The sequence below is a fragment of the Orcinus orca genome, chromosome 16 (genome assembly GCF_937001465.1).
Source record: "Orcinus orca chromosome 16, mOrcOrc1.1, whole genome shotgun sequence".
NCBI classification, from domain to species: Eukaryota; Metazoa; Chordata; class Mammalia; order Artiodactyla; family Delphinidae; genus Orcinus; species Orcinus orca.
This window is the reverse complement of record NC_064574.1, coordinates 33,094,565-33,111,238: the sequence shown is the minus strand read 5'-3', so window position 1 is coordinate 33,111,238 and position 16,674 is coordinate 33,094,565. Positions and strand designations below refer to the sequence as shown.

Genomic DNA, 16,674 nt, shown 5'->3' with positions numbered 1-16,674 from the left:
CAGGGCTGGCAACCATCAATGCCACTCTACACCCTTTCTCACCCCAAGTCACTCAGTTTACATCCCCTGGGTGTACAGAAACAAAAACAGGGGATACGAATAAGGAATGTTGGTACCTTAACTAATCAGCACAGCATAGGCAGGCAAGATGGCTAGGAAAGTCAATTCTCCCATCACTCTGAAGAGACATAGTGATGCTGGATCTCTCTGTCCATAGCCAGGAGCAGATGCCAGCGACCTCAACAGATCCAGGGACAACACTGTGGACCTCTGTTCCACTTCTATCAAGATTATTGTTTGATTTCTTTTAGCCCTAAACCCAATTCCTTCAGAACTTGGGAAGTAGTTTATCAAAACTCAGGCCTGACTGGTAAGAGTAGAAATGGGCACAAGGCATTTATTGCAGATGATACGCGTTCTCACAGTAATATAGGAAAATGATCAGTGCTCTTAACCATCACAAGAGATGGATATATGATAGAAGAAAAAGAGACAAGTGTCTTAATTTTCAACAGGGAGGAAGAAGGTATAATCCAGAAATCTATACATTATGGACCATTGAGCCTGATGCTTAAACAAGAGTTAAAAGTATAGAGGTGAGGACTGTCATTTGTGACACCTGTTGTGTGTCCAACCCCATTGGTTAGGTGTTATTAGCCCCATGAAACAGATGAAAAAACTGAGGCTCAGAGAAGTTCTTAACATGCCTAAGGACACCCAGTAAAAAATGATAAAACCCTTTAAGCCCCAAAAGCTGTACTTTCTCTCCATTCAACAAAGAAAAGGAGGTCGCCAGGCCCAGCCATGTGTCCTACAACATTAGGCTCACCTCTGTCTGATCACAAATTTAGCAGACAGTTCAAATATTTACATTCTTACTTTGTTGCCTGCCCCAAAGTACCTTTTTCCTGTCTAAAGAAACCGAAAAATGTACCACTGTAGAAAGGTCTAATTTCTTTATTTCAAGAAACTAAAAGGGTGATGGGGAACTGATTGATAAAGGACAGTGAGCAGGGGAAACACAGTCCTGTTACAGTAGCTTCATGACTGTTAGACCAAGAGTTGAGCATCAGGTACAGCTTTCCTATGTCTGGCAAAACAAGATTATCTTCTGGGAGGGAAAGGGGGCATTTGGGGACAGTGTTGTAAGATTTTTGTTTTTCCCTCAGCTGATCACCGTGGGATGCTGCCAGGGTTCCTGCTGCCCGGACTCCACAAGATTTCCCGGGCTGGGCAAAGGCCTTATTCACCACCAGCACATAACTCTCTTTTCAGTAAATAAACTGCCAAAGAATCTGAATATGTGGCATCTCTTGGGTTGTTTGTTGTTTTTCTCCTTGCCTTCAAACACTTCAAGCTTACCAAGTCAATAGGAAACATCTCATGCAAAGCTGAACAAGAGGGCTTCCCTGGTGGTGCAGTGGTTGAGAATCTGCCTGCCAATGCAGGGGACAAGGGTTAGAGCCCTGGTCTGGGAAGATCCCACATGCCGTGGAGCAACTAGGCCTGTGAGCCACAGCTACTGAGCCTGCGCGTCTGGAGCCTGTGCTCCGCAACAAGAGACGCCGCGATAGTGAGAGGCCCACGCGCCGTGATGAAGAGTGGCCCCTGCTCGTGGCACTAGAGAAAGCCCTCACACAGAAATGAAGACCCAACACAGCCAAAAATAAATTTATAAAAAAGAATTATTATTAAAAAAAAAAAAAAAGCTGAACAAGATCCGGCTTCTAAACATAAATCCCTGTTAGATGCACCAGCACATGTATCCACATATCTATGCCAGTGGAAAAATGTCAAGTGCACTGGTCTACAGGGTTAGGTAGGTGACAGACACCTTCATCTAGGGCAATGTCTGCGATGGAATTCCTGTTAGGCCATCACGGAAATGTTCTTGTACAGTCCCAGATTGGTTCCAAGACAGTGAAAGATTTTACAGGATGTGGCAGACCTTGAACAAACAAAACTAGCCTGCAGGGACCTTAAAGTCACGTAGAAAACACACAAGAGACTGAGTGGAAGATAGATTATTCTTTTCGGGAACTATACTAATGTTTTGCATTAATTTTAATGATCAAGTCATAGGAATAGGCAACTTCCTCTTTTGATTGAGGAGGAAGGAGACAGCCTCCCAACCCCTAGTTAGCAAGCCCATCAACACCTCCTCTTGTCATTGTTGTTTTATTCCTTTAAATGTTAAATCAAGGCCTAGGCTTCTGGCGGGGGTTCCCCCAAAACCGCATGCTACATTTGAGGCCCCCTTTTTCCCCCCGTGGGGAAAGTTTTCATTTTTTCTATCAGATTCTTTTTTTTTTTTTTTCGTCTGTCTGCACGGCTTGCAGGTTTGCAGGATCTTAGTTCCCTGACATGAGATTGAACCTGGCCCCAGCAGTGAAAGCACCGAGTCCTAACCACTGAACTGCCAGGGAATTCCCCAGATTCTTTCTTTTTAAAAACCATTTTTAAAAAATTGAAGTATAGTTGATATATAATGTGTTAGCTTCAGGTGTATAGCAAGATGATTCATATATATATACACACATCTATCTATCTATATATATACATCTATATCTATATCTATATATTCTTTTTCAGATTCTTTTCCATGATAGGTTATTATCAGACACTGAATATAGTTCCCTGTGCTACAGTAGGTCCTTGTTGTTTATCTATTTTATATATAGCAATGTGTATATGTTAATCCCAAACTCCTAATTTATCTCCCCCTTTGTCTCTGCTATCCCCTTTGGTAACCATAAGTTTGTTTTCAATGACTGTCAGTCTATTTGTTTTGTAAATAAGTTCATTTGTATCATTTTTTAGATTCCACATAGAAGTGCTATCATATAATATTTGTCTTTCTTTGTCTTACTTCATTTAATATGATAATCTCTAGGTCCATCCATGTTTCTGTAAATGGCATTATTTCATTCTTTTTTATGGCTGAGTAATATTCCTTTGTGTACATGTACCACATCTTCTTTATCCATCTATCAGATTTTTGAAGGAATCTTCAGTCAAACAAGGTGAAGAACAAATGTCCTCATGCCTCTCTGGTCTTCAAGAATGTTGCGTTGAAATTCAGCCCCTCTTGAATTACAAGTGTTTGTGGGCTTATTGAGCATACGCTTAGGGTGAGAATAAGCCCAGGACAGTGAAAAGGGAAGGCCAGGGCTGGTGATCAAGCCAGATGGGAGCCAGAGCAAAAAGTCACCCATTTCCCTTTATCCTGGCCCTGGCCCAGGAGTGTGTGTGACAGAGAACTTGATGGTGTCAGCCTTGGAGGAAACCTCGAGAAGCACTGCTGCTTGAGGGAACCACTTGGGCAATATTGTGTATGGTGGTCACTGACAAAGCTCTGGAGTGAGACTGCCTAGTTCTACCATAGTCTTGGTTAAATAACTTAGCTGGGCCTCAATTTTCTCAACTCTAAAATGGGGATGAGGGAGTTCCCTGGTGGTCCAGTGGTTAGGACTCTGTGCTTCTACTGCAAGGGGCACGGGTTTGATCCCTGGTTGGGGAACTAAGATCTCACATGCCACACAGCCAAAAAAAAAGAAATCTCTAAAATGGGGATGAAAACAGTATCTCTCCCCTTGCTTATTGAAGGATTACCTGGGATAGGGCCAAGGAAACAATAAATGTCAGCTATTGTGATGACTATTTATAAGTGACTTTATACTCCCCTTGTAATCATTCTCTTGTGTGACCTTTGCAGTGAGCACTTCCTGAGGGTGAGAGATGCATCATAATCTCTATGTTAATTCTCCTTTATAAGAACTTCCAGCCACGTCTTAAAGGTACATTCTAAAAAAAAAAAGTATATTCTTACCTCTGCTACTTAACTATTTCAGAACTTCTATCTTCAAAGGACCAAAGAAAGTTTATTTCATCCACGTTTTTCTAATATTTTATCTTCTGTAGATATCGCATGAAGTCTACAATGATTTGAACATTTCTAACCTAACAGACAAAATGACAAAGTGGATTTTCCAACCTCTGCCATTGATAACACTCACTGGCTAAAAATTTCTCATATGTGTGATGCTTTGAACTTCTTTCAGTGCTTTCATAACTCTCTTTATTTTATTTATATGGTTCTTTACTTACTTATACCCCTACCTTTTCCCATCAAGGACTGAAGGTGGCTTTAAGGACACACAAAATCACAAGATAGCATAAAATAAAGACAGAGCCAAGGAAGAAAAACAAAGAAAAAAGAACACCAAAATCCCTGGGAATTGGGGAGAAAAAGGCCTTGTTCCTATTTCACAGAGAAGGAAAGCAGGGCACAGAACCACTAAATGACTTTTGAAGCTGTGTGGGTTAAAAGCTAGAAATATCATGGGCTTCCCTGGTGGCGCAGTGGTTGAGGGTCCGCCTGCCGATGCAGGGGACACGGGTTCATGCCCTGGTCCGGGAAGATCCCACATGCCGCGAAGCGGCTGGGCCCGTGAGCCATGGCCACTGAGCCTGCGCGTCCAGAGCCTGTGCTCCACAATGGGAGAGGCCACAACAGTGAGAGGCCCGCGTACCGCAAAAAAAGAAAAAAAAAATTATTGTGATACAGCAATTTTTCTTATAGAAACATAGCTTGAAGAACAATTTAAGGTATATACAAGGGTTTAACCATAAGAATGTTGAACACAGCCCTTTATAATAGCAAAACATTAGAAACAGTGAAAATGATCAAAGATAGGCAACTGTTTATTTGTATAATGATTTTAAAAGTTGTTTCAGAGAAATATAAGGCATAACAAGGAAAAGGTGATCTGACCGGCATTTTAAAAAAAAAAGGACCAGTATTTCTTGAGATGTCCAACAGATTTTTTCACAGGAAGTTTTATTGAAATAAGCCTGAGAAATAATGCAGATAGATCCTGTGAACTTCTACCCACCTTCTCCTAATGTATTGTACTTCAAGCTGTAGTATATTGACATTGATAAATCCAACCATCTTACTCATATTTCTCAGTTTTACTTAAAATCATTTATGTGTATCTATACGATTTTATCACATGTGTAGATTCACACATCCATAATCACCATCAAGATACAGAATATTTCCCTCACCACAAGGATCCCTCATGTTGCCCTTTATAACCAGGCCCACATCCTTCTGCCCACCCCAATCCCTGGTGTCCACTAATCTGTTCTGAAATTTCTAAAAATACTGTCATTTCAAAAATATTATATAGGGCTTCCCTGGTGGCGTCATGGTTGAGAGTCCGCCTGCCGATGCAGGGGACAGGGGTTCGTGCCCCGGTCGGGAAGATCCCACATGCCGCAGAGTGGCTGGGCCCGTGAGCCATGGCCGCTGGGCCTGCGCGTCCGGAGCCTGTGCTCCGCAATGGGAGAGGCCACAACAGTGAGAGGCCCGCGTACCACATAAAAAAAAAAAAATTATATAAATGGAATACAGTATGTAGCCTCTGGGAATTCGCTGTTTTTTCCCATGCAGCCTAATTCCCTGGAGATTCACCCAAGCTATTGTGTGCATGGCTAGTTCATTCCTCTACTGCAGAGCAGTGCTTCATGGTCTGAATGCACCACAATTTAACAATTCTCCTATTGAAGGATAACTGGGCAGTTCAAGTTTTTAGCTATTATGAATAAACATGCTATGAACATTCATGTACAGGTTTTTGCACAAATCTAAGTTTTCAATTCTCTCAGATTAAATGTCCAAGAGTGCAATTACTGGATCATGTGGTAACTGCATGTTTAGTTTTATATAAGAAACTGCCAAACCATTTTCCAGAGTGGCTGAACCATTTTACATTCTCACCAGCAATGTATGAATGATCCAGTTTCTCTACCTCCTCACCAGCATTTGGTGCTGTCATATTTTTTATCTTAGCATTCTGATAGGTATCATTATGGTTTTAGTTTTCCTTGTGGCTAATGATGTTGAACATATTTTTACGTGCTTATTTGCCATCTGGATATCCCCTTCAGAGAAATGTCTCTTTGTGTCTTTTGCCCATTTTCTAATTGGATTGTTTATTTTTTTCTGTTGAGTTTTGAGGTTTCTACATACTCTAGAGATACTGGTCCTTTGTCTGATATCAGATTTGCAAATACTTCTCCCAGTGTGCATCTTGTCTTTTCATCCTCATCATGTGGGTTTTCAGAGAGCAAAAGTTTTTAATTTTGATGAGGTTCAATTCATCAGTTTTTTGGCTGTTGTATTTTTCATTCTACCATTTACATTCGCTTCTTTTTCTAATTCTTTGCTGAGATTTTCTATTTTTCATTTATTTCCAGAGAATTTGTAATTGACTGTCAAGCATTTTTATGTTGGTTGCTTTAAAACCCTTGTCATTTAATTCCAAATCAGTGTGATTCATCTCACTGTTGGTGTCTGTGACTGCTTCTTCATTCAAGTTGTGACTTTTCAGCTCTTGGTTTGACAGGTGATTTGGGGTTATATACTGAACATTTGTCCACTATGTTTAGAGACTATTCATTTAGAGAATCTTGCTCCTATTTAAATCCTTCTTTTTAGCAGGCAGCCATTCTCTTTAGGTTCAGCACTCAGGTTCTGGCCTGCTTTCATGGGCTGCGGTCTAATTTTCAGAGACTCTCCTGTTCATTGTGGTTTGTCTGGTGCTGCTGAGGCCCCCACAGGTCCCTGCTGGTATTGTCTGAGGGCCTGGCCTGGCCTATAGGTGTTCCTTGGCAGGGGGAGATCTCAGGCCCCTGGGCAGACTTCCCAGGCAGGGCTGCTTGTTGAGGTGGGGTTCCCCTTTACAGTGCCCCCCTCTTTGCTGCTCCCCAGCTGCCAGAGTGCATGTGGGTAAAGGAGGGGAGTCTCAGGCCCATTAAGATAAAGGGACTTCCCAGGCTGGGTCACTTGCAGTGCTGGCAGAATCCCCCTGTTTGTGCCTCCTGGATGCCTAGGTCTGGCTTAGTAGGGGAGGGGCATCTTGGGCCCAGTGGAGGAGAGCACTTCCCCTGGTCACTTATTGCTACGGGTCTCCTATAGGCTCCCCCTTGCTGGGTGCTGGGTTCTCCTGATGATGTTGGATAGACAACCAGTCAATCATGGGGTGAGAGGAGTCTATGTGACCCCTTCTTGTTTCTAGATGTAGGTCAGGGTGCACTGCTCCTGGTCACCTTCTCTATGCTGTTCCTTCAGTCCTGGGGCCCCCAAAACAATTCATCTTCTTCTTACCACTGCAAATGTTCTACTTTGGATGCCACTTGCGTTTCCAGGGTATATAGTTGTACTTAGCAGAGAAAAGCAGGGAGAAATAGGTCTACACTATTTTGTCAGATTACAAAAGATTTTTAAAATCTCTTACCTTTTAATGCGCCTATAATTTCATCAAATAAGGCATATTTAAATCCTTTGATCTTATCTTTTCAGAAGAAAATATAACATTTATTTGGCAAATATGCAAAAAAAAAGTCAGATAGCATTTTTTATATCTTTATTCTACCCTGTAATCAATCAAGCAAGATATGTGAAAAGGTGTCCTCAAATTATATAACATGTGCAGTAACTAGGCCTAATTAATAAGTCATTTTCTCAGACTTCAAATGAGTAAAATAATCTCTAACAACTTTGTTCATCTTTGTTTTAAGATGAAAAAACTCTGCAAAGAATGAATTACAAAGGCTTAACACATATGGTACATTTAAATTCTTTTTCTCTGTAAGGCTAAGCAACATGAAAAAAGTGGCCACAAGAGGGCAGCAGACTCAAACTCTGCCCCATAGCAAGAGCCTGCCAAGCACGTGCCCAGGCTCCAGACCCAGAGTAGCTGCTTAAGTATTACTGGCTAAAAACACAGGATATTATTTTAACCCATTCTCCCCTTACACTTTACTTCTAAAATGGCATTGGTCCATGGATAACGTCGTCATCTTTTTATCTATACTGTGCTTAACATGCCCCAATATTTTCCAAAAAGTTCTTTGTAGAAGAAAATTCTGGACATAACAATTACTGAATACATTGTAAAGAAATGAAGTTAAACCGCTTTCCTTGTTTGTTTTTAGAATTTATTTTAATCTTCCACTCGTTTGTATTATTTTGTAAGCAGGAAAAAACTCACAATACTATAAAATATAAGAATACAGTTTTCTTAATAGCTTTAAAAGACAGTCTTTAGGGGTATCCTTAAAACTGTAATCTCAGGCTTCCCTGGTGGCGCAGTGGTTGAGAGTCCGCCTGCTAATGCAGGGGACAAGGGTTTGATCCCTGGTCCGGGAAGATCCCACATGCCGCAGAGCAACTAAGCCTGTGTGCCACAACTACTGAGCCTGTACTCTAGAACCCATGAGCCACAACTACTGAAGCCGGCGTGCCTAGAGCCCGTGCTCCACAACAAGAGAAGCCACCACAATGAGAAGTCTGCGTACAGCAACAAAGCCCCAATGCAGCCAAAAATAAAGAAATGAATAAATAAATTTATTAGAAAAAGAATTCTACTCAAACTGTTATCACCTCTACTGACTATTTAACATTGTCTACAATTTAGCAGGCTAAAATACAGAACTATATGTATGTATGTATATATATATATTTTTAAGGGATAGAAAAGTCACAGAAGTAGTCTGTAAAGAGGGTCTCCAAGGAAATAGGAGTTGCCAGGTCACTATGTGACTTTCGGTGACTTTCTTCAATATCCTGGGGTTCAACTTCCCCTTGGAGAAAATGAGACAACTAGGAGACCTTGGTAGTTTTCAAACCTTTTTTTTTGGCCCTGACATCCTTTCTTCCAATGAATAATTATCTGGAGGATGAGCAAGAGTGGAGAGTCCAGGGCTCACTACTGTCTCCCAGTCCTGACCTGTAGCTCTCAAAAAGCTGCCTGGAGCACAGTTTGGGCACACTGGCCCAGAAGCTGTACCATTCTCTAACTCTGTGGGCCTTAATCATGTACACTTACGGTTTACCCTTCACTCCTTGGGCCACACAATTAGGACACATTGCTGCCTTCCAACAGTGGCAAGAAAAGAGTTCAAAACCCGTTTAGAACCTGAAAATTAAGCCTAGTTGGCTGAATCTGCATAACTCAATCCAGGAAGTGGTAACAAAATGCAGAGATGCATTGCCATGAAGAATACTCAAACTTCCCAAATAAAACCCATCAACTTGATATGTGATAGGAAGTTTCAGATTTTGTTCTATGATTTCTCAGAGAATTGGCTCATCAGTCTCCTTCTTTCCCTTCCTGAGTGTATCTTAGGTCCAGTTTAGAGGAGGCTCTGTCATTAGCTACTAGGTTGGGTACTATTTAATGCAGCTATAAAGAAAATGTCTTTAACATTATTTCCATGTCTGAAATATACCCTGACTCCTGTTTAAAATGACAACACCACATCCAAAATTCTACAGTTATTATGTAAATTCTTTTTGAGATTTTGAATTTAAGAGCTTATAATTTCTTATGGAAATAAAATATTCAAGAACTACAAATGGATACCACATAAATAGCAGAAAGGAAAAAGACATACTTATCTACTCTTAAAAAATAAATTCCTTAGATGAAATGCCTAAACACACAGGTTATAAAATGGCCTTTGAAGATTGGGATGTTGACAGATTCCAAAAGAAGAATAAGGAGCATCAAACCACCATTTACTTTAAACTTATAGCCACTCGTCAGCAGGGCCTTTAATCATCTAAGACACTGTGTTTAATATTCAACTTGCTGTATACACTCAACTAATTTCCCCAACAACTGCTCTTAGAAGTTCAAGTTGGAGGAAAGGGCTGAGGTTTCCCACCTCCACGCTGCAATGTCAAAGCAACTGCAGAGGAACACTGTGTCCTGCATTAGAATACATCTTGGGTGCTCTCCAGGATAAAGGTTTGCAAGGGCTCTGATGAGACAGGCCACGTGAGCTACCCAGAGTTTATCAAGCTAGAATGGTACACACAGGACTGCACCTCCAGGAAGCCTTTGTGACCTTGAGTTTGAGAGGTTTCTCCAAGACTATTTGCCATTTCACTCTGCACTTTCATTCTGTTTACTATATGCTTTCTTCAAGCCCAGTAATGAAAGAGAAAGGAAATGTATATCTAAGAGGCAGGGAGTTCAAGTCCATCAACAAAAATGTACTTGGGACTAATTGACAGGTTGAATTCATCAGTCTCTGGAGTGGACTGGAGCTAATCAGGGAGGGGAGAACACACTTCAATGAGGGAAACAATGCAGCTGAGGCACCAGGGCCTGACTCAGCATAGAAACAGGCCCGACTGGAACAGCAGGCCTGTGTTAATGAGTACTTAGACACCAGCAGGGGCTTGTATTCAGCTGGTGTGCACCTGCACAGCCTTGCCAGTTGTTAAAATATTGCAATACTGTTGAATTGGTTGTTAAATATTTTGAACAAATACCCCAGACATCATATTACACAGTCCTGAAAATGAGGCACAGGAGCCTTGCGAAGGGTTGGCAGGAAAGTGAAGTGGACCAGGACATCTCAAGGGGATTTAAATAGAGGACGTGAAGCCAACTGTGTTTCGGGAGGACCTTCTTGGCGTGTGGCTCTTCTGCCTGATCTCCCCAGGAAGCGCAAAGGCGGGGGTTTCACGATCCTGTGCTTGGCCAAGGTGATAGGTTGTTGTTTGCTCCCCAGCAATTCATAGGAAGTGGCTAATCGGTCACCTCAGGACAGATGAGCTCTGTTTATTTAGACAGAGCCTGGCCTCACCTGCCTTTGGTACCCAGACAGAAACGACCAAGGCTTTGAGGTTTTTCTGACTAATACTCTCAGATTCTTATCAACCCGCGCACTTCTTGGAAAGCACTCTCAAGCCTCACGTCCTTTGCCACGAATCCCCTCCCCCGGGGCACGGGCAGTGAGGTGGCAGCTGGGCACAGCAGATAAGGGCAGAGGAGTATCTGTTTCACTCCCGGCACCTGAGCAGGAGCAGTTGGGGTGGAGGTCACGGCCGGAGAATGAGGAAGAGTTTTGCGTGAGGTGACGAGGGAGGAGGCAGAGCAGGGCCTTCTTCCAGAAGCTGGGTCAGTGACAGGCCCACAACAGAGGCAGATGCATGGTGACACGGGGAATCCATACAAAAGGAACCAAGTGCAGTGAGTCCCAGGTTGGATGCGCCCAATGCTGGGCGACTCTGGTGACTGCAATGGAAACTTTTGACCATTCACCAACCCCTAGAAGAGCAATTTCCTAACAACACACAGCAGCAAAAAGCAAACCAAGAATGAAGTTGGCTTGGGAAGTGGATGTGTTGAGAAGCTGAGACGGGATGGCCACCATCAGGACACCTGCAGAAACCAATGTGCAGATAGGCCAGGTTTCTGACAAACTAGGGATCCAGAGTTATTGGACTAGATTAAAACATGGGCCAAAGTCTCCAGACGGCTGGTGAGGGAGAGAGCCTGTAACCAAAGGCACCTTAGAACATGCAGTGAGGGGAGGAAAGCGACTCAATTTACAAGTAGAAAGTGAACCCTCAGGCTCCTGGACAGTCTGAGAAACACGTGGTGGAAGATGGTCAGCGCAGAGCCCATTGGCTGGACACTCAGGGCAGTGACTCCCCCAGAGGTTAAGGCTGTCCATCTCAAGTTCATGGCTTGGTAACGGCCAGATTACAAGTGACAACCTAAGTTTACTTTGTAGAAAATCTTCTCACCAAAGGCAGATCTAGAATGTTTACAACAAAATAAACAGCTTTCCATGTAAGCATCTCCTACTGATGTCAGAATGAAGTCCTTTTGTGGTGGATAAACCTGAGCCCAGTTATTTCCATTTAGCATAAACTCTCAGATGCGGGCTGTTAAATAAACGGACGGCTGCCTCCCATTTGACCCCAGCATAATCCTTGCTCCCATCATGGCTCAAACATACCATTTCCACTTAGTTCACAGGAACCTCTGGGTGATCTGGTCCATTTTTAAAACAGTCACGAGTATTGTCAGTAATAAATGGCATAACCTACAAAAGTACTAGAGTGGCCAGGTGTACAGCCGAAGAAAATTTTTGAAAATATTTAAGTCTGAATAAAATAGTATCAAAACCTAATATTCCTACCTAAAATTACCCCCTCCCAAAATGAGTTGTTTGCTCTATCAAGCTAACAAACTTGCCTACATTTATTTCCAGCAGCTCCTCGTCCCAAGGGTATCAGCCCCTTGGTTACTTTCCAGGTTAGAAAAAAGCAAACTTGTCTCAAAGTATGACTTAAAATGCTGCCTTTGGATTCGCCCCAGCTTTGTCATTTAATTAGTGACACTGGGCAAGTTTCCTAACTTCTCTAAGCCTCATGTCCTCAAGTATAAAGTAGGGCTAATTTCCATTTTTTAGGTTTGTGGTAAAAATGGAAAGTGGCAAAGGTTTGTGAAACACTAAGCATGGAGCCCAGCAGCACAGAACCTGATGCGCAGCAAGTCCTCCACAAACAGAAGCAATCATTGCTCACCCATTCTAAGACATTCCAGAACGCTGTTGCGCAGAGAGAAATGCCCAGGCACAGAACCTTCCTTGGGGGACTGTGTGCACCCCAGCGGGAGTGCTGGGAGTGCTGCAGAGGGTCAGGCACAGCCACGGGCAAAAGGCGGGAGATGGACGCTAAGGACAGTTCCACTGGGAAAGGTCAAGCTCCGGGGTGGGGAGGGGAGGGGAGTGTGAGAAGGTGTGGGGGTGGGAAACCTAAACAGGATGCTTTTCAAGGACAGCAGACAGGCAAATCCCCAAATCTCTCTCCTACCTGCCCTGATTCCAGAAATTGAACCTCTCTTTTAGGTTAAGGCTCAGTACTCTTAAAAACTGGGACTCCAAAAGCACAGAGGCGGGTGACTCATCTGTGTGTGTGTGTTTGCCTTGACAGAAGCGACAGAGTTTAAGCCGCTGCACAAGGGTCTATAACTTACTTTACACACGATATATATATATATATATATTTTTTTTTTTTTTTTTGCCGTACGCGGGCCTCTCACTGTTGTGGCCTTTCCCGTTGCAGAGCACAGGCTCCAGGCGCACAGGCTCAGCGGCCATGGTTCACGGGCCCAGCCGCTCCGTGGCATGTGGGACCTTCCCGGACCGGGGCACGAACCCGTGTCCCCTGCATCAGCAGGCGGACTCTCAACCACTGCGCCACCAGGGAAGCCCCACGATATATTTTTTTTAAATATTTATTTATTTATTTGGCTGTGCTGGGTCTTAGCTGCGGCATGCGGGATTTTTGTCACCGCGTCCGGGATCTTTGTTGCAGCATGGGGGATCTTTTCTTTAGTTACAGCACGCAGGATCTTTAGTTGCGGCATGAGAACTCTTATCTGTGGCATGTGGGATCTAGTTCCCTGACCAGGGATCAAACCCGGGCCCCCTACATTGGGAGTGTGGAGTCAGACACTGGACCACGAGGGAAGTCCCACTTTGCACATGTTAAATGGCTGACAGTTCTGCCGTGTCTCCATCAGTTACACATTTTGACTTTTCTTTTGGGAGGCAGAGGAAATCTGACAATCTCCTCCTCCAACACTGAACATGCTATGGGGCTAAATTCAGGCTTTGAAACTGAGGAGGACCCTGTGGGGCTCCCGGGCATGGAGACTTTTCTGTCCCCCGTTTCTTGTGAGCAAGACTCTGGCCTCCATAACCTTCCCTGAGTTCCAAAGGGCAGATTTGAACTGTTGCTAATCAAGGGAGGAGCAGCCAAGAAACCACCTGAGGCCAGATTAAAGACCAGAGAAGCTCATCAAGATTAGGAGATCACCTGAGACCCTGCACACACCCTCATCTTGTCAGCAACTCCACCCTTGAACTATTGCTATAAACTCCTCATCAAATCCTCCCAGGTGGGGACACATGGTTTTTCAAGACAGGAGCCCCCTGTGTCCCCCTTTGCTCAGCAAAGCAATAAAGCTATCCTTTTCTACTTCACCCAAAACTCTGTCTCCAAGATTCGATTTGGCACTGGTGTACAGAGAGGCTGAACTTTCAGCATCAGCTTCACCTAATTCAGTGCTGCCTATGACTCCCAACCCTTATACTGGAACCTTCCAAAGTTATCCATAAGCATCCTTAAGCTATGTATGTGCATGGGGAGTGGGGAGGGGAATGGAGACACTTTATGTTGTGATCAACTTCAGCCCTAAATAAATGTGGGCCTCTCTCGTAATGAAATAATAACAGCATTTACTCATCCATTCTTTCTTTTTAATTTTTGTTTTGTTGTTGTTGTTTTTATTTTTACTCATCCATTCTTCATACAGTACCTGCTATCCTGGAATTTATGTTCTAGTTGGGGGAGACAAACAAATAAATTAACAATAAAATACATAGGGTGCCCAATGATACTAGTGCTGTGGAAAAGAATAAAGCCAGGGAAGGACATGATGAGGGAGCATCAGCAGGAGAGAGGCAAGGCTGGGCCTCTCTGAAGGGTGAGCGTGCTAGGCAGCAGCCCAGCCTGGTGTGGGAAGGATGGGTGATGGTACAAGGTGAGGTCAGAGAGGCCAGGCCCAGGGCCCCAGGGGCATGGGGCCAGGTTAAGTCCTCTTAAGTTTGGCTTAGGCTCTGAGTCAGATAAGAAGCCACCAAAGACTAATATAATATGATTTACACTTTAAAAGGATCCTCTGGTCTCTGTGTTAAGAAGAAACTGTAGGAGTGAGGAATCAAGATGGCAGAATAGGAGGATGCGGAATTCACCCTTCCTCACAAGTACATCAAGAATACATCTACAGGTATGGCCCTGTTACCTTGGAGAGCTGAAGGGGTCTGGAGGTCCTGTGACGGTGTTCTGGGATGGAGATCTAAACAATATAAACATTAAACGGTACAGCTGCCTCAAATCCCAGGGAATTTCAGAATGACTGACACTTCTGAAGCTGTTACAAATTTTGAAGAGATGTTTGCCAGTAGATTCATAGAAGATGACAAAGAGTACCAGGAATACCTGAAACGCCCTCCTGAGTTCCCTCCAATTGTTGAGGAATGGAATAGCAGAGCTGGTGGCAACCAAAGAAATAGAGGCAATCAGTTGCAAGATAACAGAGAGTTTAGAGGCAGGGATAGCAGACGGGGGTAGCCAAGTGACAATCGATCCATCAATGGCATGGACAAACCTGGGGTAACAGTTACTCACAGCACAGACAAGAACCTTACTATCCACATCAATATGGACACTATGGTCACAACCAACGGCCTCCCTATGGCTACTACTGATAGAAATGTCAGCAGCTTTTAGTAAAACCATTTACTCTGTTAACATGACAAAAGTTTATGTTGTATTTTCTGTTGGTCATAGTTTTACATCTGATTGTAGAGAGTGGATTGATTTTTTGGAACTTGAGAAAGAAAGAAAAAACAAAAGAAAAGAAATGAGAAGGGCCAGCATCCCTGGTGGGGAAATCAAGGTGGGGAGAGGTTCCTGCACTCAGAAAAGCCCATTCATGGCAGGAAAATCAGCTGGGGCAGAAAGGGACCTTTGGGGGACTGGAGGTGAACACAGCAACCGGTCTGTGGAAGGCAGGACAAAGTAAGAACTGCGTACATGGTCCGTGCCACAGCCCTGCGCACCCCAGCCTGAGTCACGTGTCTCCTGGTGTGGAGGGGGCTGGGTGCTGGAAACTGGGGTTTGGAGAGTAGACCCGGGGAGGACAGCGATTGGCTGTGAAGAGACAGCCTGAAGGGACAGGAGTAAGGAGCTCCACAACAGGGAAGGTTTTTGGAAGAAACCCAGGCTGCTATAGAAGCAAGGTATCATTGTTGAGTGGCACACAAGGAGAGGAGCCGCCATTGCAACCCCCTTCCCCACCGCTGGCCCCTGCCTCCACAGACACTGGGAGGGACTCCCACCAGAGCGAGCATGTCCCAGTCTGTTGCAACTTCCTGCCAGTCTCTGTCACCGCAGACACTTTACACGACCCAGTTGTGGCTGCCTTATCCCTCCACAGCCTGAGTGAGTAAGTTCCCCAGTCAGCGTGGGTGCCTCAATCACTGCTGCTTTCACCACCTCTCGCCTGGGTGGGGAAAAGACACCTAACGGTAGCCCACATGCAGAGGTGGGACCAAAACCAAAGCTGAGCCCCAGGAGCTGTGCTACTAAGGAAGAGGAACGGAATTCTCTCTGTGCAGTTGCACGAGCTGTGGATTAAATCCCTGTGATCTGCTTGGTAAACCCTGCATCTGAGGAATATCTGAATGGACATGTGCTCCCACAACTGAGACCAGTCTAGCTTTAGCAGCTGAGGGCAAGTACATGTGGGAGATGGGCGAGGTCAGAGTCTGAGCTGCTCCCACAGGGCCCACAGCAGGTCCAGAGACCTACCTAGAGGTATTGGAGGGCCTCCTGGGGAGGGAGGGGTTGGCTGTGGCTCACTGTGGGGTCAAGGACACTGAGAATGGAGGCCTCAGGAAAATATTATTATTACTATTGTTTTCCTATTTTTAAATTAATTTTTATGGGGTATAGTTGCTCCACAATGTTGTCTTAATTTCTACTGTACAGAAAAAAAGTATGGAACGCTTCATGAATTTGCATGTCATCCTTGCACAGGGGCCACGCTAATATTCTCTGTATCATTCCAATTTTAGTATATGTGCTACTGAAGCAAGCACTCTTTTTTGGTTTGTTAGTTTCACTTTGTTCTGTTGTTGTTTTCTGTTTTAATTTTATTTAATTTTTAAATATATTTTTTACTTTTCTATTTTTACTTTATTGTGGTTTTGTGGGGTTTTTTTCTTGTT

The 16,674-nt window shown here is 43.9% G+C and overlaps 1 protein-coding gene and 1 non-coding gene across 16 annotated transcripts in view; both read right to left on the bottom strand.

Moving 5' to 3' along the window:
- SHLD1 (shieldin complex subunit 1) overlaps nucleotides 1–16,674 on the bottom strand; it is a 97,252-nt gene that overhangs the window by 58,662 nt on the left and 21,916 nt on the right. The window contains exon 3 of one of the 15 annotated variants that reach the window (XM_033440292.2): nucleotides 2,259–14,933. The exons of the other annotated variants lie outside the window; for them this stretch is intronic. Within the exon in view, the coding sequence (XP_033296183.1) occupies nucleotides 14,773–14,933 (161 nt within the window). The 3' untranslated portion in view covers nucleotides 2,259–14,772. Of the gene's footprint in view, nucleotides 1–2,258; nucleotides 14,934–16,674 lie in introns of those variants that run through there. 15 annotated transcript variants of the gene reach the window in all.
- LOC117203903 (U6 spliceosomal RNA) lies at nucleotides 16,439–16,545 on the bottom strand. The gene has a single exon (XR_004486863.1). It is a non-coding gene; the product is annotated as a U6 spliceosomal RNA (small nuclear RNA).